This window comes from Anabrus simplex, chromosome 2 (assembly GCF_040414725.1).
Source record: "Anabrus simplex isolate iqAnaSimp1 chromosome 2, ASM4041472v1, whole genome shotgun sequence".
NCBI lineage: Eukaryota > Metazoa > Arthropoda > Insecta > Orthoptera > Tettigoniidae > Anabrus > Anabrus simplex.
Genome location: NC_090266.1, coordinates 645,884,489 through 645,910,018, shown reverse-complemented (window position 1 = coordinate 645,910,018; position 25,530 = coordinate 645,884,489). Strand labels below are relative to the sequence as shown.

Genomic DNA, 25,530 nt, shown 5'->3' with positions numbered 1-25,530 from the left:
TCAATGATACGTGTAAAGAAGTGGAATCAGAGATAAGGCTGTTTGCAGATGATGTTATTTTGAACAGAGTAATAAATAAGTTACAAGATTGTGAGCGGCTGCAGGGTGACCTCGATAGTATTGTTAGGTGGACCGTGGGCAATGGTATGATGATAAACGGGGTTAAAAGTCAGGTTGTGAGTTTCACAAATAGGAAAAGTCCTCTCAGTTTTAATTACTGTGTTGATGGGGTGAAAGTTCCTTTTGGGGATCATTGTAAGTACCTAGGTGTTAATATAAGAAAAGACCTTCATTGGGGTAATCACATAAATATGATTGTAAATAAAGGGTACAGATATCTGCACATGGTTATGAGGGTATTTGGGGTTGCAGTAAGGATGTAAAGGAGAGGGCATATAAGTCTCTGGTAAGACCCCAACTAGAGTATGGTTCCAGTGTATGGGACCCTCACCAGGATTACTTGATTCAAGTACTGGAAAAAATCCAAATAAAAGCAGCTTGATTTGTTCTGGGTGATTTCCAACAAAAGAGTAGCGTTACAAAAATTTTGCAAAGTTTGGGCTGAGAAGACCTGGGAGAAAGGAGACAAGCTGCTTGATTAAGTGGTATGTTCCGAGCTGTCAGTGGAGAGATGGCATGGGAGGACATCAGTAGGCGAGTAAGTTTGAGTGGTGTCTTTAAAAGTAGGAAAGATCACAGTATAAAGATAAAGTTGGAATTCAAGGGGACAAATTGGAGCAAATATTCGTTTATAGGAAGGGGAGTTAGGGATTGGAATAACTTACCAAGGGAAATGTTCAATAATTTTCCAATTTCTTTGTGATCTTTTAAGAAAAGGCTAGGAAAAAAACAGATAGGGAATCTGCCACCTGGGCGACTGCCCTAAATGCAGATCAGTAATGATTGATTGATTGATTGATTGATTGATTGATTGATTGATTGATTGATTGATTGACGAAGTTATTGTCAAATCACAGTTTAAAAATTTCACTGTTCATCCAAGCAGACTTTTGGTTCTTGTACACAACAGATCAATTTTTGGCCTTTGTACCTTTTGAAAGAGTGAGGTTTTTCGCTTTTCCAATGATGAGTAAAGGTAATTTACGAGTTCCCGTTGTGTTCACGTAGGTCACAATCGCCATCCTTTCTTTAGATGCTTTATAGCCTGATGCACAACGCTCCTGTTTGAAAGCAAGTGTACGGGTTGGTAGGCATTTCCAATATAGGCCAGACTCATCCGCATTAAAATTTGTTCTGGGACCAAACCCTCATCCAGAAAATTTTTTCAAAATCCGAATTGAACTGTAACTTGCCTTTTACACTGACATCATGGATGCCATGTCACTGTTTACCCTCTGGATGACTCATCAGAATCACCCTCCATCCCAAGAGCTTAGAAAAAAACTTCATTTTAGTCATACAGATCGGTCCTGATACTGGAGTTCCTTGAGCTCGCTGCTGTGAAAATCACTCCAACATGCATTGGTCAAGCTCCTCAAACGTAGATTTTTTCATAGTTTTTTGGTTTGTCATACAACTGTTTGCATCGGACGAACAAGCAAATGATAGAAGTTTGTCTTGATTTGTAAAATATCCCACACGGTAGAATCACAGACGTTATATTGGACACACACCTGTTTAATGGTAGAACCTCGTTCTGTATCTTGTACAATATCCAACTTCTGTTGAATCGTCATAACGACACGCTTCTGTCTTGTTGCCATTGTTTGCGACCTGAACTGCACTGAACAAAAGCAAGACAATGATTGAGAGTAGGGGCGTGTGGAGTAGAGCAGGTGCTTGCGTTCGGTGACACACCAGCTACAAATAACGTCAAGGTTGCACCACTCCTGCTACCATTATGGCTCAGCAATATTATCCTAACACTTTGTAATTCTGTATTACTGTAACTCCTAACCCTCGTGCATTTTTATAATGTTTTTAATATCGCGGTTAAGCCGCAACGCGGTTGATCCAATTACGGTAAATCGAGAGTTGAGTGTACTTACTTACTTACTTACTTACTTACTTACTTACTTACTTACTTACTTACTTACTTACTTACTTACTTACTTACTTACTTACTTACTTACTTACTTACTTACTTACTTACTTACTTACTTACTTACTTACTTACTTACTTACTTACTTACTTACTTACTTACTTACTTACTTACTTACTTACTTACTTACTTACTTACTTACTTACTTACTTACTTACTTACTTACTTACTTACTTACTTACTTACTTACTTACTTACTTACTTACTTACTTACTTACTTACTTACTTACTTACTTACTTACTTACTTACTTACTTACTTACTTACTTACTTACTTACTTACTTACTTACTTACTTACTTACTTACTTACTTACTTACTTACTTACTTACTTACTTACTTACTTACTTACTTACTTACTTACTTACTTACTTACTTACTTACTTACTTACTTACTTACTTACTTACTTACTTACTTACTTACTTACTTACTTACTTACTTACTTACTTACTTACTTACTTACTTACTTACTTACTTACTTACTTACTTACTTACTTACTTACTTACTTACTTACTTACTTACTTACTTACTTACTTACTTACTTACTTACTTACTTACTTACTTACTTACTTACTTACTTACTTACTTACTTACTTACTTACTTACTTACTTACTTACTTACTTACTTACTTACTTACTTACTTACTTACTTACTTACTTACTTACTTACTTACTTACTTACTTACTTACTTACTTACTTACTTACTTACTTACTTACTTACTTACTTACTTACTTACTTACTTACTTACTTACTTACTTACTTACTTACTTACTTACTTACTTACTTACTTACTTACTTACTTACTTACTTACTTACTTACTTACTTACTTACTTACTTACTTACTTACTTACTTACTTACTTACTTACTTACTTACTTACTTACTTACTTACTTACTTACTTACTTACTTACTTACTTACTTACTTACTTACTTACTTACTTACTTACTTACTTACTTACTTACTTACTTACTTACTTACTTACTTACTTACTTACTTACTTACTTACTTACTTACTTACTTACTTACTTACTTACTTACTTACTTACTTACTTACTTACTTACTTACTTACTTACTTACTTACTTACTTACTTACTTACTTACTTACTTACTTACTTACTTACTTACTTACTTACTTACTTACTTACTTACTTACTTACTTACTTACTTACTTACTTACTTACTTACTTACTTACTTACTTACTTACTTACTTACTTACTTACTTACTTACTTACTTACTTACTTACTTACTTACTTACTTACTTACTTACTTACTTACTTACTTACTTACTTACTTACTTACTTACTTACTTACTTACTTACTTACTTACTTACTTACTTACTTACTTACTTACTTACTTACTTACTTACTTACTTACTTACTTACTTACTTACTTACTTACTTACTTACTTACTTACTTACTTACTTACTTACTTACTTACTTACTTACTTACTTACTTACTTACTTACTTACTTACTTACTTACTTACTTACTTACTTACTTACTTACTTACTTACTTACTTACTTACTTACTTACTTACTTACTTACTTACTTACTTACTTACTTACTTACTTACTTACTTACTTACTTACTTACTTACTTACTTACTTACTTACTTACTTACTTACTTACTTACTTACTTACTTACTTACTTACTTACTTACTTACTTACTTACTTACTTACTTACTTACTTACTTACTTACTTACTTACTTACTTACTTACTTACTTACTTACTTACTTACTTACTTACTTACTTACTTACTTACTTACTTACTTACTTACTTACTTACTTACTTACTTACTTACTTACTTACTTACTTACTTACTTACTTACTTACTTACTTACTTACTTACTTACTTACTTACTTACTTACTTACTTACTTACTTACTTACTTACTTACCATTTTTAATTTGAGTTTAATTCTGTTTCCATGGATTTATCATTGTGATACTCTTATCTCCAGCATTTACTCAAATTTAAGGCATAGATTGAAGTTATGAATGTGGTTTGGTCTCCATGTAAAATTGTAGGACTTATGAATTCTCACTTAATATTAATAGTTTGATTTTTCTTTTCTTTTTTCTTTCTTTTTTCCAGGTTGGGACACAGACTGTTTTACCATGTGGGGATATATCTCCACGATTGGGGATGTCTCCAACTGGAAATAAAATTTCCAATCCCATGTTTTCACCAAATAGCACCAAAGTGCAGGTTGTATTCTCGCCCAGCAATAAAATGCAGTCTACGTTTTCTCCTACAAATGTAAAGCCAAGTTGTGGCAAGGTCCAGGGTGTATTCTTAGCCAACAATAGCAAACCAACTACTATTTTGGCTCCTGTATCACCTCCCAACTCTTCAATTCTGCCTCGGAGCATCAAACGTCCAGCATCTAGTCCACTAAGGCCCACAATCAGCAGGAGTGACCTGTGAGTATTTTGGATGCTTACCTATAGTATTTGTAAGACTGGTTAATTTAACCAATATCTTGTAAAGCATTACTTTCTATTGATTCTACTTGAAATATGTAAACTAGTACATTCTAATACCAAAAGTTATATTTGAATCTTTATGTAAATTTCATTTTATTCAGAATTTGTAATGAAAAAGCAAAAATAGGTGAAAAGGGGAAATCTTTAAAATTTATGAATCAGTGTTAAATTTACTTCATTAATCACTCAAATTATTGTCAGTAATTGATTAAATAATAGTGCTGATATGGTCACTGCAATTGCTGGTGATATGTAGCTGTTGCATTCGGGAGATGGCAAGTTCAAACCACACCACGGACAGCCCTGAAAATGGTTTTGCATGGTTTCCCATTTCTGCACCAGGAAAATGTTGGGGCTGTACCTTAAAATCCATAAATGTCCTATGGTAATGCAGTAACCTTTCCAAATTATATTGCTCTGTGGGACAGTTTCTTGTTGGAGATATGTGAATTGCATGCTTATTTGCCAAGGAAGGAGTGGTTTTTTCATTCTTTGCCTTCTAATTAACAGTGATTGCCTGGCTTCTATCTATATATTTCAATTCCTTATGCAATTCATCAGTCCTTTGTGTGTTTGGGCCATAGACAAAAATAATGCTCAACGTACTTTCTTCTTATGCATCTTTTCTCTTATTACAAAGTTATGCTTGGCATACAAGCTGATAATTTCATGACTGTGCTAATATTTCTTTAGCTGGGTGGAGGGAGTAGTTCAGTAAATGTAGGGTCTTACTAAGAATTATCTTCTTTATTTCAGAGAGCTGAGCATGGCAACAATTTTAGAGAAAATAGGGCAGGAAGAAAATGATATTGATGTCATATTCATAAAGCCACCTGTGCTTAATATTTTCTCTAATGAAGACTCAGCTAATGAGGATGAGGGTGGGCTGGTATATATTGAACCACAGACAATTAGTTTTGGGAGCTGAAATCATATATTTAAACCATGAAAGGAATGAAGAAGGCGACAATGTTGGGCAAGTGTCACATCTTCCCCTGTTGCTGTTGCTTCAGATCCAATGACTGGTGCTGATTTTCCAGATGTAGCTATTCCCATTACTCAGAGAACTCGGTGTCTGAGTGTTCGAAATGCTTTATTTGAATCTTCATTATATCTGACTATAATTTGCGTCCAGGTGTGTATTTATTGCGACTCATTTGATGATATGAGAAATTGTATGGTCTACAATGGAATTTGCCACAGTAGGTTTCTTGAAATAATTTGATTTCTACATTATGCATGGCAAACTTTGGGAAGTGAGGCCTGTTTTCACAAGAATGAGAAACAACTTGCCAGGCTGAGTTGCTCAGATGGTAGAGTGCTGGCATTCTGAACCCAACTTGGCATGTTCAATTGTGGCTCAGTCCGGTGTTATTTGAAGGTGCTCAAATACATCAGCCTCATGTTGGTAGACTTACTGACATGTAAGAGAACACCTGTGGGGAAAAAATTCCAGCACCTTGGCATCTTCAAAAACTGTAAAAGTAATTTGTGGGATGTAAAATCAGTAACTATTATTATTATTATTATTATTATTATTATTATTATTATTATTATTATTATTATTATTAAAAACAGTTTCATGAATGACTGTGTTCCTATTTGCCGCATAAACTTCAATGAATTGGTGATCACATATCACAGATGACACCCTTGCAAAGAATTCATCAGGGGCAAACTGATTAGATTCAGTTGTAAGGTATAGTGCCTGAACATCCTTGGGAGGAATATCTAATAAATTTCAACATGTGTCAAAGTAGAAACTATTATGACAGGAAATTTGGGAGGGCAGGTTCTCAGCTGGTTAATTAACTGGACAAACTTTCTTGGGATATAAATAAATCTTCCATTTGAAATATTCTTTGATCATTTGTTTGCTGGAATGAATCTGCTCTCTTACCTGAAGTAAAGTAGTTATTCCATGACAGGAACTATTAGAGTGTACAAAATCCCCATTCCTACTAAAGATATACAGCAGAAAGAGTACAGTTGATGACATGACTATTAATGATATCATCATCGCTCAGTGGCATGATAATAGTGTAGTAAACTGTAGCCTCTACTGCTCATCCTATCTTTCCCATCGATCAAGTCAAGTGGTACTCTCGCACTGACAAGAGAGTAGTTACTGTTCTGCATCCTTTTCTGATTGAAATGTACAACAAATTTATGGGAGAAATAGACCTCGTGGAGAAAAATGTCAATAGGTATCGTGTGGCACTAAAAAGCAAGAAAAGGTGGTGGTTCATATTTTTTTGAATTCTTGATGTATCTCTCCAGAATGCATGGTACCTTAGTTAGTGCTCGTTGGCGAACGAGGACAACCTGGCTGGAATTCAAGAGAGTACTACGTAAAATCTTTCAGCGTTGAGCCACAGGGAGTCAGTCACCCATCAGCAGTGCGTGCAGGGGAAGGGCGTGTGAATGAAGGCTTGAGATATGATGGCCAGAATCATCTTTTCATTGAGAGTACAGGGAAGAGACTAGGGAGGTGTGCTTATGAAATGTGCAAAAGCAATGTTCGCACCACGAGTTCCAAATGTGATGTGGGACTAGGTGTACAATGCTTCGCACCCTTCCATAAAAAGTGTTATATGTGATATGATACTTTAAGTAAATTAGAACAAACTAAGACACATACAGACATTATACTAAATTATACTGGCTAAATGGCCAGAGCGGTACGATCTAGTGGTACTAGAAGCTTGCGTTGCTTGATAGTACTCGTTCTAGCCAACAAACTGTGCCATGGTTTGTTTACTAGCGCTCAACACTACAATCCCAAGGCACTCATTGTTCTACAGTAGGGTGTGTGTGTGTGTGTGAAATATTTGCAAGGTATTTCTCTGTTATTATACCAGTTATCGGAGATTTTAGTTATCAAGGAGCAGTTTTCTTCACAAACTTGGAGAATAATGATGCTAGTCCTTCAGTCTGAGAATTCTGGTATATAGTGTCCATTTCAAGCTGATCTATTGCACCCGTAACTAGGTCTGCCGGTGAACAAGAGACACCCAGGGGTGTTCAGTTCGACAGGATTACTGACTGAATAAATACAAGTGGCAGGATTAGGCATGAGGTTCAGAAAATAAGAATATTTGATGTTCAGAAAACTTATAACATATTTTATTCAAATAAAATAAAACTTTTGCCATCCTGATATCTATGATTATGGGAATGATCGCTACATTAAGTTAATTTACTGCTGAATCTTGATGTGACATAAAACTAATTCTAACAAATGGGGTGGTACGCCTGTCTCTCTTACCCTACAATTCTAACAGAAGTATTATCAGTCTTTTTTTTTTTATTAGTTAACATTAATTAAATAATTTGAAATTTATTTACTCTTGAAAAATGAGGTTGGTGTATCAAATTCCTCGAACAATCTGGAAACACATTAAATTTTAATAAAGTGTATGAAATAAAATATTCAAAATTAACAAGTTAACTTCTTTTATCAAAATATTAGTGAAATTATGTTCATCAAATTTTTATTAACATTTAACTGTATTTTGAATCTGCTTTATTTTTTGTAAAAGTTAATTCGAGACGTCGAGTATATCTGTTCAAAGTCTTTCCCACTTATCTCCTTGTGAGAACTAACATCTAACTTCACTATCGCGTGGTCATCATAAGAAACTGAAATTATCATTATTACTCCTCAAAAAATCATTAAATCAAAAATAATTCATTGATGTGAGAATCCTGTCCAAAATTATAAATTAAATTCCACTAAAGTGTCACAGATTATCCCCTCTGTCAACACATCACAGCTGAAATGCATAAGAAATATCTTTAGAAAATCTTACTAATTCTACAACTAACTACTGGAAAATTCCGAAAGAAGAAATATTTACAGTATCTACATGTCGCATCCATGTACAAATCAACATCACCCCTCTCCAGTAGGTCCATTTAGAAATGTCATTGAAAATGTGAAGTCTCCACGTGAGTACGAATTCTAGCGATAAAAATGAGCTCGCCTGGTATCGAACTATAATCTTATCAGGATAATTATTTGAGAATCTATTTTCCGAATTTAAGGTCCTCCAGTAAGATTTACACATACATTAGAAACTTTGAATTATTGACTTCCATGAGTTATATCAGGATACGCTTATTCCAAAATATTAAGGCTGAATTATGGAGTACATCGACCAACATAGACTTATTATCATCATCGGAAGACTTTACTATTGCGACCACACCTCATATAATCTCGAAGATTCATTATCTATTTTCTGCCATGATCAACATCATGTATTAAAAAATATCGTTGCACTAACACATGATAATTCAATATCAAAAGACTCGTATCACATGTACTAATTCCACATAAATTCCATGTACAAAAACAACATTATAATGATGACTAATATTCATCACAACCACGTTTCACACAATGTGTAGTCAGAAAATTATGTAAAAATCCGTTATCGTCCAGAAACAAGTCTTATTCCCATTAAATTTGTCTTGATGACTAAATAAACCATTAATAATTACATATCACTGTGCATGTACTCCTAATAAATCCATAATCTCAATCCAGAATTAATATCCTGATGACATGCTACAATTACCACGAGGCACGAATATAAGTCCAAATATAATGAAAATATTAAAAATATTGGAAAAATATTACCTCGATAAATTCCTAATACACAGATCAACTCACTAATATAATAAAATTCACAAAATAAGAAAGGATGGTTACGATAACACATGGATAACTTCAACTGATCTATCATTTCAGAACTGAGCTCGATAGCTGCAGTCACTTAAGTTCGGGAGATAGTAGGTTTGAACCCCACTGTCGGCAGCCCTGAAAATGGTTTTCTGTGGTTTCCCCATTTTCACACCGGGCAAATGCTGGGGCTGTACCTTAATTAAGGCCACGGCCGCTTCCTTCCCACTCCTAGCCCTTTCCTGCCCCATCGTTGCTGTAAGACCTATCTGTGTCGGTGCGACGTAAAATAACTAGCAAAAAAACAACAACCAAAAAAAAAAATCATTTCAGAACTCTGTAACACGTGGCCAGGAATCTGAACAAGTACATGAATTAAGTTCCAAGTCCTATCTCACATATTAGGAAATAATCAATGAAATATCGTGGAAAAGAAATCGTCTACAAACTATAAGACCACTCCAAAGAAATAATAAGTAGAAATAAAGAGCTACAAAGAACAGATATAAATAAGACGTTGTCGACTTAACTTATACTGTAGTCTTCATGTTGAGCTCCTGGAGTCCTCAATCGAACATTCTAGGGCTGAAATCCTTGCATTTCTCCGGTGTTAGCGCTGGTCCGTCGACTTAGTAAGCCATGATGGAATGTGTGTAGTATCTGGCACAAACTTCCATTTTCTGGCAATGAATAATGTAGAGGTTCTCTTCCACGTTACACTCCCTGATGATTGCTGAAACTTGTACAGAATAAATTAGGAAAAATCCTGAGCACAATCCTGCAAGTTGTTATAGAAAGACACGTACTTTTATTTGTTATCTGATATTTTCAACGTCTGTTGGTTAAACACTAATTATAGTCTAGGCTGGCAAAATTTTAAGTAAGAGCTGAACGCTGGAAATGCATCCACTATCCCTGTCGATGGCAGTATCTCCACTGATGTTCTGCGATGAAGTAAGCTGAAGTGAAAGAAGTCAGAAGTGAGTGAAGTGATAGAAGTGAGATTGTGCATGCGTATGACTCGCTTTAAGTACCGTAGTACTCCACTCGTCGTAGGAAGTAGAGTCAGTTCAAGTACTAAATTCTTACCGGTTTCATTAATTAAATTTACATTATTTTCCGCCAGTATACCATTCAAATTAAATGTAAATTCCGTTACTAATTATTACAATTCACACGTGATATCATTAACACTGTCCAATCAAATATCATTATAGTACACCTTCACAGTTACACATATCACGCCCTCAAAGATATTAAAATATTTCCTTTGCTTTTAATCCAATACGACCGCACGTGAACATATTCTAGTTATTTTCATCTCTCCTCCACTTTTATTTTTATTTTCCGAGCCAACTAGAACTCCCCCTTCAGGTTAGAAAACAGCTCGCCGACTTGCTCAAGGACAAGCGTGTGCCATGCCAACAAAGACTAGACTTGTGACACACTGCCCCATATTCGACCAGCTGACACCAGCATACGATCACACTATTGTTCTGTTAGACAAAAAATGCTTTACCAAATTGAATTTGAAGTATATTACAAACCACAAATTATATACATATATTTCCGTTTCAGAAGAATCGGTAGATGATGAGCTATGTGCTATGCACGGCCTCCCAGATAATCCAGACTACTACTGTACATTGAGAGTTCAAGAGACAGCGAAGCTATAGAACCCCCATGAAAGAAGACAAAACAAAGCTCAGGTGGGAACTCAAATAAAAATAACAAGCTTCAGAATACAACGGACAGGCATAATAAGATAAATCTGGAATGTTCTGTTCATGAAGGTGAACACGAGGCATCAGTTGCAGAAGATGTGCAACCGGGCCATCAGTTGCAGAAGATGTGCAATCAGGACCATCTAATGTAGATCACGAGAGTACAGAGGGAGAAAATGAGATGCAGGAAGATGAAGAAGGAGAGGAAATATTTGTTATGTGGCATAATTCTCAGGGAAGACATTAGAATTTTGTTTCCAGTGTTGGGACTCAAGATAAAGTTGAACCGAAGACAAATTTAATTTGTTAGTGCTTCTCCATATGACTTCTTAACCTTTTAAGTGCTGAGTTACCAGTTGACTGTTTGGTACCTCATTGCTGAATTTTTTCATTCGTATGTTAAAAAAAAAAAAAAAAAAAAAAAAAAAAAATTGTAGAAGCCTCAATTTTTAACTTATCAGTGGGGTGATTAGCTTAAAATGTTTATAAATGTTGGTTCTTTAATGTTGGTTCTTTGCAAATCTAAATGCAAATGGAAAATCCTACACTTATGTTCAATATTATTTTTGAGAGAAAACCAAATTACACTTTTTGTGCCCACGCGCATATCATCTTTATACAAAGTAAAGTGCCCAAAATCTGCAGGCAACTAATACATATAACTCCTAACGAGTACATAAGTTGATATTTTAAAATACTTTCTAAACCTGGAATGTGTTGACAGCTCAATGTTTTTCACCAGTTGTTTGTGATACCGATTTGTTTCATCAACAACTGGCTGCACCAACTCCTCAGGCACAAGTTTAAAAGAAATCAATGATTTTGGGGTTGTCATCAAACACTGCTTGGCTCTCAGAGTCTGTTACAGTTACTTGAAAGTCCGGTTTTTAAAAGTCATCTGTCCGCCACGAAAATAGCGATGAAATAGCTTTTGAACTCACCGTATTTTTCTTCTTTTGTTTAGAAGGAGGCTCTGTTTCTTTCTCACTTACAATATTTTCAGCACTCTCTGTATCACTCTCGCTTTCAAAATCGCTTAACAGTTCATTAAAATAATCGTCTTCATCATCACTTTCTGCTGTGGTTAATAACTGAAAGATTACACTAGCCTGCAAAATAAAACTTCTTGTGCGGTAAAAACGAAACTAGGTGGGTTTTATGAATTTCTTAACGCAGAATTCGAGAAAAAAGTTAGTTTTGGCGAATCACGTCTGGTTTGGTGGCAATTTTACAAAATATTATTTTGTTCTTATGTAAAATTGTTGATACTTAGTATTGATTAAATTCGATGTATTAATGTAAATTTCAGCTTGCAGAACGTAATCATATTTTTCATGCATTGAATACACATGAATGCTGCTTTGTAAGCAAGTAGATAGTATGTATTATATTTTTAATGTATATTGAAATTCGTGAAACTGAAACATAAAGCGCCTATTTAGTTTCGACTGTACAGTTGCTTTTAAATTAATATAACCATACCTTGAATAAAAATTACATGGTTAAACATACATAGTTTTGTTACTTACATTATGTGCAGGTTAGATTCACACCTCCGTCTTTTCCCGTTTTCCGTGGAATTTCCGGGTTTTTGAAGTTCTTGAATGATCTCTAGAAGGGTCGTCTCGTGCAATCGACCAACAGTAATCGGCCATCATATTCACATCCTAACGTCCCTGATAGCGTCATTCTGCATCTTTGAGATCCTGGTGAAACCTTTCACCTTGTTCTTCACTGACAGCTCATAAATTTAGAGGGAAATAATCCAGATGCGAAGCTAAGAAATGAAGCTTAAGGCTCATATTACAATCGAGTTCCTTAAACTTTACCAACATTTTCCTTACAATTTCTTTGTATTAGGTAAGGTAAGGGTTATTCTGCCCGAAGGCAGGTCCAAACCTCCGCAGAGGTGTTTTCCTGAGCAGGAGTTTACGCGCGGTAGGGTGGCCAGTTCCTTTCCGCTCCTCCATTCCCTTACCCCCCACCAACAGCGCGTGGCAACCCATCCAACTCCTGACCACGCCCAATGTTGCTTAACTTCGGAGATCTCACGGGATCCGGTGTTTCAACACGGCTACGGCTGTTGGCTTTCTTTGTATTGAGGCTCCTTTATGTTGCCAAGGAATTTAGTCACTACATCTTTGAATGCGTTCCATGCCTCTTTCTCAATTTTTGTCATTGTGTCTGTGAAAATTTTATCCTTCATCTGTTTACGAATCTGTGGTCCATCAAATACGCCTTCTTTGATTTTTGCATCTAAGAATGAGGGAAATTTAGTGGATAAATATTGGAAGCATAGGCTGCTTTTATCTAATGCCTCGACATACAGTTTCATCAATCCAAATTTGATGTGCAAGGGTGGAAGTAGAATTTTTTCACGGTCAATAAGATTTACATACAAGACATTTTTGGATTCTGGTTGTAGTTGTTTCCTTTCTGTCCAATTCACTGTATCCCAATGTTTAACCCGTGCCCTGCTATCCCATTCGCATAGGAAACAGGGAAATTTTGTATAGCCTTTTTGTTGTCCCGGCAACAATCCAATGATCTTCAAATCACCGCAAATTTGCCACCCATGCTCATGATATTTAATTTTTTCAAGCACCAACTTTAAGGTCTCGTATGTTTCAGACATTTTTGTGGAGTGTGCAAGTGGACATATGCCAGAACATTTGTATTATGAAGCAAAACAGCCTTTAAAGTTATTTTGGAAGAGTCAATAAAAACACGCCAGTTACTAGGATCATACTCTTTCTCTCCCAATCGACGTAGAAGATTTGAAACATCCGTACAAAATACAAGTTCATCTTCTTGAGCATAATACTTTTGGACTGTTATCTTTGAAAGGAAACTGCTTTATCAGTCCATCATAAACATTGCATAAGGGCTGGGGCTTTTAACACGTCTGATTATTCAAGTGGTCTAAGATGAAAGACAAACTCTCAACTGTCTTATATTCAATCCTATATACCTCGCGGTCTATTGCGTATCTGGAGGAGTTTGTTATGAATTTACCAGGAAATCCCCAACTACAAAATGAAAATTTAGACAGCAATAAACCTATAATAAAATGCAAACAATAACAAATCAAATCACATAATTGTATTCAAAAAAAGTTGCGCGAGAACATCTCTCAACATTACATCTTACGAATTCATGCAGATACTAAAACACCGAATTGCGTCAAAACTAGACATGATAGGAAAAAATAGCATCATTTTTGGAATCAGGGCAGCGATTTCCATAAGAATTACATATTTTCTATTTTACCGCAAAATCATGTTGGCTAGTGTTATTTGATCCGAAATAACATTGCTGCAAGAGCAAATAGCTTGTTGTTGTGCCATGCTTGTTTACATCACAGATGAACTCCACAGATGTCTACAGAAAGCTCTGTAAGTTACTTCCCGAAGCTGTAAGCCGTGATCATTTAGTTCTACATAATGCCTAACAGATGGCAGAACATGACAGAGATCAAATCGGCACTCGAGATTGAACCGGGAAACTAATTAAAGTTCTTGTGCACCGTCTATAGACGGGCGTAGCAGTGCTGGACCGGCCACGTCAGCCTGTCTATAGGCTGGCATAGCACTCATTGGGTTATGGTGAATGAAACAAATTTGTATTTAGAACAAAAACTTGCTGTGGAAGGAAGACATACACCTTTGAGCCGTATTCCTAATAGACTCGAACCAACCAAAATGAAATGAGAAATTTCCTAAGTATTATAGGCTGCATGGGCCTAATGCTTATCCTGCACATTGCAGATTATTGGAGTATACTGTCTCTATACAGAAACAAAATATGTTCACCAACATTGAGCCGAAACTGGTTTGAATTGTTATTAGCAAGCTGGCATTTCTCTGACAATAAGAATGTCATCCTGGAGATAGGCTATCCATATTATCTGCTCTTAGCACGATGCTAGTGGGAAAGTACAATTAGCTACTAACACTTCGCCCAACAGTGAATCTCTGCATCAATCAATCTCTGATTTCCGTGGAAGACTGATAATAAAACAGTTCATCCCAAACAAAGCACACAAGTACAAGGCTTTTGAACTTGCAGTCCAAAAAGATATACATGGAATATAATTATACAGGGTTATTCTAAATTAGTTAACTGAAAATAACATTAAATGACTCCGTATACAAAATTATTTTTCATAGTTAATCTCCAGCGCATAAATTGACATACCGTCAGCATTTGTTTGCAATGTTTTGCAGATGTTCAGTGTGGCTCCTTTTGTCACTCAGCAGATATCGCACCTGTACGAAAGTTCATCCCATATAAGCGACAATTTTTATACCTTTTTTCCTATTTAAAAAGGGACATGTTTCATCTCTGTTATACGAAACATCTTCAGCCTTGGTACAATTACAGTTAAAAAACACACAACATTTCTGATAACAATCTAAAACAGTGACATCCCTAAATCTAGGTGTAGCTACGACTCAGTCAAATAAGGCATAAAAATAACTGAAAGCAGTTCATATTGTTTAAAATATCTTGTGAAGAAAATATTACATCATGAAAGTAGACTGCTGGGAATTGTAAATTCCACTGAATTTATAATTCTTAAATTTAAAAGTTCAATATTAGGAGTAACAAATGTTCTGAATACAATAATATTGTACTGTAGTATTATGTGACTAATTGAATTAATTAGAACCGGGCGAGTTGGCTGTGCAGTTAGGAGCACGCAACTGTGAGCTTGCATCTGGGAGATAGTGGGATCGAACGCCACTGTCAGCAGCCCTGAAGATGGTTTTCCGTGGTTTCCCATTTTGACACCAAGCAAATGCTGGGGCTGTAGATTAATTAAGGCCACGGCTACTTCCTTCCCTTTCCTAAGCCTTTCCTATCCCATCGTCGCCATAAGACCTATCTGTGGCTGTGCAACATAAAGCAAAAAATTAATAATAATTTGTCGCAGGCTTATTGATCTTTTGAAGTACATATGTTTGTAGGGGAATGGGGCTTATTTTATCTAGGTGGAATTTCCTCAATGTATTGGTTGCATTGCTGGAAAAACCATGTAATTCCACATATTGAGGATTGTGAAAATTAATCAAAAATAAAGAAAAAGAGAAGGGTATAAGACCTGAACAAGTTCTAAGATAAGTTAATTTTAAGGTGTCTTAGTACTTACCCCCCCCCCTCTCTCTCTCTCTCTCTCTCTCTCTCTCTCTCTCTCTCTCTTTTTCTTCTGGCTGACCTGTATGCGGCCTTGTGTGAAACTGTTGCTTGCTGCTGATTGTATGCTAAGGGCAGCGTGCTTTAGAGCGTCGGTGAGGGGAGCGGTACGAGGGGTAATCGAACATGGGGAGAGCAGAAGGATTGAGTATGTTGATATTAGTTGTTTTCTGAAAAGAGGTTTCTATAATTTCTTCAAAAAGAATATTAAGTAAGGGTTTCAGACATTTTGTTTTGGTTGTTGTTAGGGTTATTCCTTTGGTCAGTGTTAATGAAGATGTTCTTTTATAGTTTAAGAGAACGCCTTTATTAGCTATTTTTAAGATAGATCTTGTTGAATATTAGAGAAGGAGTGATTATAATCAGAGATGTGATTACCCATAACTGAAAATGTACCCTGTCTCTTGGCATTAACATGTCCTAAGTAATGAGTAGGGAAGCTACGTCCTGTCTGCCCCACGTAGCTCACTGGGCAGTGGGTGCAAGTTAATTTATAGACTCCTGAATTTGTAAATCTGGATCTAGTATTAATTTCATGATGGTTAAAAAACAAAGAGGAATTGTTATTAACAGTTTTAAATGCTATATTGAAATTCTGTTTTTTAAAGAGATTTGTAATTGGATAAATATTTTCATTATTGTATGTAAATGTGACTTAGTTATCTCTCTTTTCATTTTTTATTCTCTAACAAGGTTTATTTTTGATTTTGTTGACAATTTTATCAATGAAGTCCTTGTTAGAACCGTTCATGATAGCCAAACTGTAGATTAAACTCATCTTCTCCTTTAAACTACTAGCTGATGAAAGGACACCATATGCTTATGGATTAAACTAAAGAAAGTTGCTTTTTGGTGCAGGGGGGCTTCAGGGTGGAAAGAATCCTGTCTTAATGTATTAGCTGTCTGTGTGGGCTTTCTGTAGATGTATTGTGGACGAGCTCTTAGTTAGTCCTAGTAATGTTTAAATCTAAAACATTCAGTGATTTATCGAATTCCGATTCTAATGTGAATTTTATAGAGGAGTCTATTTGATTGAAAAGAATAAGAACTATTTTCTATTAGAGACTTTCTGGTCTATTACTATAAAGAAATCGTCCACATACAGAGTTCAGAAGATCTATCTATCTCTGTCTTGTTAAAGATTTTATTTTCTTCCAGGTGGTCAACATCAATTTGAGCAAGTATACCTGAAGGGGTTGCTCCCATAGGGAGGCCTTCCTGTCAGTAAATTAAATTGATGATGATGATGATAATGATTATGGCGATGCTTGTTGTTTAAAGGGGACTAACACCTAGGTCATTGGCCCGTAAATTAAATTACGGAATGAAAAATAATTATTAGAAAGGACAAATTTGAGGATGTTTATCAATTCATCCGTTTCTTGTCTACTTAAAGAACTGTGTTTACGAAAATTGTTCTTAATCAGGTTAATAGTTTTCTTGATGGGTATGTTAGAGTACAAATTAGTTATATCATATGAGTAAGTATGAGATTCAAAGAAATTTGGCAAAATTCAACTGAGTTTTTCATGGGATTCTTGTTAAAAAATTGACAGTGTTTCTTCAAAAAATTATAGACAAATTTGGATAATTTGTAGGTGGAACTATTCTTATAGTTAATAATGGTTCTTATAGGAATGCCATTTTTGTGAATTTTCAGCATGGCTCTTGCTAACAGGATACATGGCTTCTTATTAATTAGGTTACGAGTTTCATATTCGCTCAGAATGAAAGAGGCGCTTTTTAAAATTTGTCTCAAGTTTCTTTGAACTCTATTGGTGAGATTTTTTTTTTTTTTCCTCTTTGTGAACGAAGTATCTGAAGAAAATTGTTCAGTTTTATCGTTCTATACATGATAACCATGGTATTCGCTTTATCGGCTTTAGTGATTGTTAGATTGTTCTCTTTGATTTTTCCGGTCCCGCGGTGTAGGGGTAGCGTGCCTGCCTCTTACCCGGAGGCCCCGGGTTCAATTCCCGGCCAGGTCAGGGATTTTTACCTGGATCTGAGGGCTGGTTCAAGGTCCACTCAGCCTGCGTGATTACAATTGAGGAGCTATCTGACGGTGAGATGGCGGCCCCGGTCTAGAGAGCCAAGAATAACGGCCGTGAGGATTCGTCATTCTGACCACACGACACCTCGTAATCTGCAGGCCTTCGGGCTGAGTAGAGGTTACTTAGTAGGCCAAGGCCCTTCGGGGTTGTTGCGCCATGGGTTTGGTTTGGTTTGGTCTCTTTGATTTTATGTTTGAGATTCTGAAAATTTTGTTTAGGAATTTGAGGAGATTTGGGTTATATTCATTGATTAGATGGTTCTTTTTTTTGTACATCGTATGTAATTTTTTCTTGCTTATCCGTAGGCAAGTTATTGATTGTTTGTTCGATTTCCACTACCATGGCTATAAGTTCATTGATTTATTCGAACTGGGCCAATTATGTTTGGGACCCCTTTCCAGGATATCGGTTTCAATATTGTCAAAGTGCAATTCCATTAGGTTTTTAATGGTGAGGAAGGAAGATGATGTGTACATTATTCAAATCTTTAGAATCATTAACTATTTGAGGGTAGCTACTTTTTAGTTTCTTATTGTACAGGAGTCCTTCTTTTTTCTTGTCTAAAATGTGCTGTTTCATGGAAATGATGTTATGGATTTTGATATTAACTTGTTTCTGGAAGGAGTGGCATTCTAAAGGAATCAGCGTTGAAGCAGCCCTCATATAACTGAGAGTTCAATAGTGATTTTTTCTTGTAAAGAAATTTTATCTTAGCCAAATAGCATTGGTTTTTTGTTGCCAATACACGAGTTTACACTTGTGCTGTGGAAAGTTCAGAAATTTAAGGTCAAGTTCATTGACCAAGTATTTTTTCAAGAAAATTCTCTACTGATTTTCAAGATCTTAATCTTGATATTCAAATACAAATTAGCTGTGTTATTTGCTGATTAGCATGATTACCAAAAGAAATGAATTTTATAGTTAGTCTTATTGTCGACCAAAACAAGTTAGGAGTTCTTAGTGGTTGAGTAATTCCACCTTTACAATACTATACAGTTTTTATTCCTTTTTTCTATTTAAAAAGGGACATATTTTGTTTCTCTTATATCAGACATCCTCAGCCTTGATACAAATATAGTAATAAACACATAATATTCCTGATAACAATCTAAAACAATGGCTTATCCCTAAATCTAGGTGTCAATATGTCTCAGTCAAATCTGAAAGCAGTTTATTTTGCTAAAATACCTTTTTTTTAAAAACGTACAACCTATTTTCCAGTCATTGACCGGGTCAGGGATGTAATGAATGAAACGTATATATAAGCTGTTATTACAATGGGGTTGCCACTCCCAAGGTGATTTATTAATGAGTGATAAATGCTATGAAATGATAATGGAGAGTGTTGCTGGAATGAAAGATGACAGGGAAAACTGGAGTACCCGGAGGAAAACCTGTCCCGCCTCCACTTTGTCCAGCACAAATCTCACATGAAGTGATCGGGATTTGAACCACGGTATCGAGCGGTGAGAGGCCGACGCGCTGCCGTCTGAGCCACGGAGGCTGCTAAAATACCTTGTGATGAAATTATTATGTCATAAAGGTAGACTGGTGGAAATTGTATGTTCCACTGGATTTATAATTCTTAAGTTGAGAATTTCAGTATTAGAGTAACAGTGTTCTGAATACAGTAATATTGTACCGTAGTATTATGTGACTAATTGAATTCGTCACAGGCTTATTGATATTTTGAAGCACACATGATTGTAGTGGAATGGAGCTTATTTCATCTAGGTTGAATTTGCTGTATGTATTGGTTGCATTACCGGACAAACCATGTACAGTAATTCCATAAATTGAAGATTGTGAGAATTAATCTTAAAATAAAGAAATTTTGCATAGTGTTGTAAAGGTGGAATTACCCAACCATTAAGAAATCCTAATTTGTTAAGGTTGACAATACGGACTAACTATGAAATTCATTTCTTGTGGTCTACCCGAGTAGTCGCAGCATTGATATGTTGATGAAGTTCATGGGGAGTTGTTGAAAGTGGAGGGGTGTATACTCCCCACCATGGAAGCGTAGTCACTAAGGGAACAACCTTACTCTTTCTCCCCTATTAATACCGAAGGTAGTAATTTATAGTTACTTTATAGTTATAGTTGCTTTCTAACCGTGTCGTTCAATTCAATGTTGCTAACCGTATAGTTTAGGGACCCTTATCTTACATTTACCGTTCATCTCGCATGTTGACACGACTTAGTCATAATTTTGTCGTGAGTAGCGAGATTATACGTATTGCCACTGTCATGTTGTGAAAAGTCACTACTATTACAATTGCGAGAATAAGTAATGCATATTTTCTTTTTCTGTAGGATTGTAAAGCAATTTGGATAATACCAGGTAAGTGGAATTGTGGCATGTTCAAATAATGCATTTAATAAAGTAGTTGGTGTGATATGACAACCGCGGCATTTTATTAATACAGTCTTATTTCGTCCAATTCTTGCGTATAGAACTCAATTAGGATGTCTAAGAAGCAAGAAAAATCTGCAAAACTGCTCCAAGAAGGAAATTAACGTTGCCTCCTCTGTTCTATGATAAGTTTTTGACATGATGAGAAAGTTTAAATTGAAGGAACTTTCATTATCAACCTAACCTCACCGAACCTAAACTTCTCGTGTCTCGTCTCAACTTTAGTACGGTTTGCAGACTTAGCGTCTGTATATTCTTATTGACTTATGGCATATGTGTATGTAATATATTTTCTTGTGTATTATTACAGCGTGGTTTCACTTCAGTCCAACAATTAACAGCAAATTTCAAGGAGCTTAATTATTTTTTGCACCAGGCAAATACCAGAAGAATACAATTATAGTAATGCATATATCAATATAAAGGCAGGAATATATAACATTATATTGAGTGAGAGCGAGAGAGTGTGTTCATTTCCTTAATTTTTCATTGAGCTTGAAAACCTACATATTATGAATATCTTGATTTCTCATTTACGTACTTAAGGGAACCTTCATTATTGATGCTTACATTGAGGTTATAGTTCATTATGGGTATGTCTGGTGATTTCAGTATGTAACTAGTCAAGTTGGCAGCAGTGATGAGCCATTAAGAAAACAAGACTAGGGTAGCGATGTTTGCTTTTTAGTGTATAACCTTACAAGCCAAGTACTATACATGTTATCTTTCACCTAACCCCACAGAAAAAAATCCAGTGTCATTAAATCTGGAGATCGCGGTGGCCAAGCTATCTTCCCACCATGTCCAATTCAAGCAGGAGTGGTTTGGGATAGCTATGTAGTGACCTTGTGGTGGTAATGAGGTGAAAGGTCGCCTCATCACTGAACACAAGCTTATCAAATAAAAATATTGTTGTCTTCCCTCCTGTTCATTACGTCCACACATCACTCATACCATTTCTGCTTGTCACAAGCTCTCAACGCCTGACCCAATTGGAACTTATATCACTTACTGCAGTTGTCGCCGTAAAGTTCTCCGTCATGTAAGTTGTGGAATGGCCAGCTCCAAATTTGCTCTTTGTGTAGATTTGTTTAGACTTTGTGCATACATTCCTCTCATGGTTTCCACAACGTTGTCTGCTACAAGAGGGTATGCCTGTTCTTTCTCTTGGTGTGCCACATGACCTGTTTTCATGAATCAGTCATACCATGCTTTGATAGTTTTCACCTGTAGCGGAGCTGTCTTATACTCTGCTCTGAAACATCCTTGTACAGCAATTTGTGATTTCATTTCATGAAACCACAGACAACACTGCATGCGCTCCGCGCCGTTGTACACCTCCATGGTGATTGCATCACGTTTCTCATCAGATGAGCGCGGAGAGTGCATTGAGCGAAGTCTGTTGGCTAGGTCAAAAACTTGATGGTATGGCACGAGGTTTGACATACATCTGAATAAATTTTGAATAAATTTCGATCAGTAGTTTTAAAGTCATTCACTGAAACTTCCAGGTAACTATTTTAAAATAACCCTGTATGTACAGAGAAAGAATGAGATGGAGATGATCAGTCTCAACAAGTGTGGTTATAAAACTTGATGAAGATTTGCTTGGAGAAGGAAGAACCAAAGTAACTGAAAATGACTATACCAGCTTGGCATCAGCTAAGACACTGCTTGATCATCAGACTCATCTTTTGGGAACTCTGAGAGAAAATAGGAAAGGCATACCAAAAGAAGTTGTTGATAAGAAACCGAAGAATGGTGAAGTGATTGCAAAAGAAAATGAAAAAGGCATGACTGTCCTCAAATGGAAGGATAAAAAGGGCGTGCTTACATTGTTGACAAAACATGGTGATGAAGCTGTAGAAGTAGAACGAAGGCATGGTAACATCCAGTAACCAACCATGATTATGAATTACAATGAAGGGAAATGTCGTACAGGCTTACCTTACCAGATGAGCAGTTATGTTTTGTCTCTAAGGAAAACTCTTAAGATGGTACAAAAAGATGGTGATTGAGCTACTTCTTGGTACAGCGTTGGTCAGCGCACATATCCTATACAAAAAAAGTAACAGAAAAACTCATATCCATAACAAAATTAAAAGAAAATGTTATGGAACTCCTGAAAAAACATGAAGAACCTGAAAGAGAGGAAGAACAACTCCTACCCAGGCCAAAAAGATCTGCAGGTCATACATTAAAATGGAAGGAAGATGACAACAGGAAGGTATGATGATACTGTATGGGTTGTTAACAGAAAAAGATGGATGGATTTATTGCAAATGAATGTTGGGAAGAAAATGGTTACATACTGTCCAGTGTGTGCCCAGCAGCCTCATTATTGTCTGCCATGTTTTAATAAAATATTATTATTCGCTTTACGGTTTTTGGAGATGCCGAGGAGCCAGAATTTAGTCCCTCAGGAATTCTTTTACATGCCAGATATCTAAGACATGAGGCTTGCGTATTTGAGCACCTTCAAATACCACCGGACTGAGCAAGGAACGAACCTGCCAGGTTAGGGTCAGAAGGCCAGCGCCTCAACCGTCTGAGCCACTCAGTCTGGCTGTTTTAACAAGGTATACAGTTCAATATTCAAAACTATTGTGGGTTGTGAAATGATGATGCCTTGTTTCACCTACCCTTCATGAAACATTCTCAAGGTAACCTTATAGACCATGAAGGCCTACATCAATAAAATATATTGTAAAAAATTTGATTTATTATTTCCGTGCAGAAATTTTACAAATACATCAATGTTTACACGTGATGAATTTCATATTTGAGCCCATATTGTCATTAAGTATTAACTTGTGAAATCCTTACATCAAATGTTCCATCTTCACAGTACTGTGAATCGTTTTTATTATTAAGACTACATTAAAATAGATTAATGAGACATGTTTCATCCTGCTTTCGAGATCTTCAGTCACAAACAGGAACCATGCAAAATATAGTAAGAACATAATAGAACCATTAAATAAAGAGTCTTTGCATGTTGTTGCAACACGACATGTTGGTGCTTTGTCAATGAAACCTTTGATAATAGTATTGATAAAGTCTTAAAACTAACACGAACGTGAATATGTTGTAAATCATGGCGTCCAAATATTACACAGGTTAATATATTACTGTGTCTGTGGACTGCACAGATTTAATGCAACATAAGTAGCTTTATAAAAATGAATTGATCATGCTGATGGTGATAACAACATTGTAAAAATTATTGTACACATTATTGATTGAGTACGTAGACTGTGCAAGTTAATGCCGCACTTAAAGTAGCTTGATACAATGAGTCAAAGACAGGTGGACTTTTGTCAAATTGCACAAGTTGATCGTAGCTGACATTGTTGATAATATGGGCCTTAAAAGGTAAAATGGAAATGAACGAAATGAATAAGTGAAATGTCACTGGTCACTCACCTCCTTGTCCGTCCCATGCCGTCCGATTCACATTCAGTGTAGGAACTAACTGAGCGCTGTTCTAGAAGGCCATTGAGAATTGACTTGGAGGGGAGATTGTAGAGAGTTTGAAGCAGGAGGAGAGGTGCGAGGTTGTAACGTTTTACTTTGGTGCCTCATAGTAAAGAAGTTATTATCTTTTCGAGAAGTATATTAACTTCCTCTGAGATTTCATTCAGATTATGCGCCGGGTTACATTTTGCATCAATATTTATAAAAATATTCAGTAGATTGCCTTTGCTGCTTAGTTTGAGAATTCGAAGGTCTTGCTTTATATCTGTAAGTGTAATATTGGTATCCACCATATAAGAACCATTGCCAAGAATCTGCCATATCTTGATGCATTAACATGTTCCTTATATCTGATGGAAAAATGATCTAGTGGTTTTATCGTGTCCTTACTATATATTCTTAATGGTTCTTGTTTGTGACTGCAGATGTCTCGAAAGCAGGACGAAACATGTCTCATTAATATATTTTAATATAGTCTTAATAATAAAGACAATTCACAGTATTGTTAAGGTGGAACATTTGATGTAAGGATTTCACAAGTAAAAAGTTAAAAGTTTTTTGTGAACATGTATTCCTATAAATTATTTCCTATTTACTCCTTGCCAAATGCTCATTGGTAATTTTGCTATGTTGTCAATGAATATTGTCAATTTAGAAAATGCAAATATGCTCTTGTTGATGCTAAATTTATTGGGTTAAGCATTGGCTATCAACTGGGAGAAATAGGTATGGTTGCAAGGATTTGGAATGAATTTGTGAGGCCTATTGGTAAGGTAAGCATAAGCATGGAGTGAAACTGGGAAACCACAGAATACAGTACTATTAACGGGTTCCCCAACAGTAGGTCTCAAAACCCACTATCTCCCAAATCCTGAGCTTGAGAGTTAGCGAACCTGGCACACAGTCTCTTAAAGCCACTAAAGTTCAGAATGTAACACACTGCAGAATGAAGATTAATTTTATATAACTGAGCGTGCTGGCTACACGGTTTGAGGCGTGTAGGTGTTAACTTGTATTCACAAGGTAATAGGGTTGAGCCCCACTGTCAGCAGTCCTGAAGTTGGTTTTCCATTCTTTCCCACTTTCAAACCAGTCAAATGCTGAGATTGTACGTTAATTAATGCCATGGATGTATCCTACGTCATCCTATCTCATTATCACCACAAGGACTGTCGAGTTGGTATGATGTAAACCAAACACCAAAATGAAACTTCAATTAATTTCGAAGACTTTACAAGTGTTTCTGAGGCTTGTAAAGTCTTGTCATCAATAGGTAATTTTTTTCTTTTTTTGATATTTGCTTTACGTTGCACCAACACAGATAGGTCTTATGGCGACGATGGGATAGGAAAGGCCTAGGAATGGGAAGGAAGCGGCCGTGGCTTTAATTAACATACAATCAGCCTGGTGTGAA

The 25,530-nt window shown here is 36.0% G+C and overlaps 1 protein-coding gene across 1 annotated transcript in view; it reads left to right on the top strand.

The window, feature by feature from the left end:
* Positions 1–25,530, top strand: part of LOC136863624 (serine-rich adhesin for platelets) — a 402,886-nt gene that overhangs the window by 320,765 nt on the left and 56,591 nt on the right. The window contains exon 19 of the mRNA XM_068226021.1: positions 4,171–4,499. Coding sequence (XP_068082122.1) covers positions 4,171–4,499 — 329 coding nt within the window. The remainder of the gene's footprint in view (positions 1–4,170; positions 4,500–25,530) is intronic.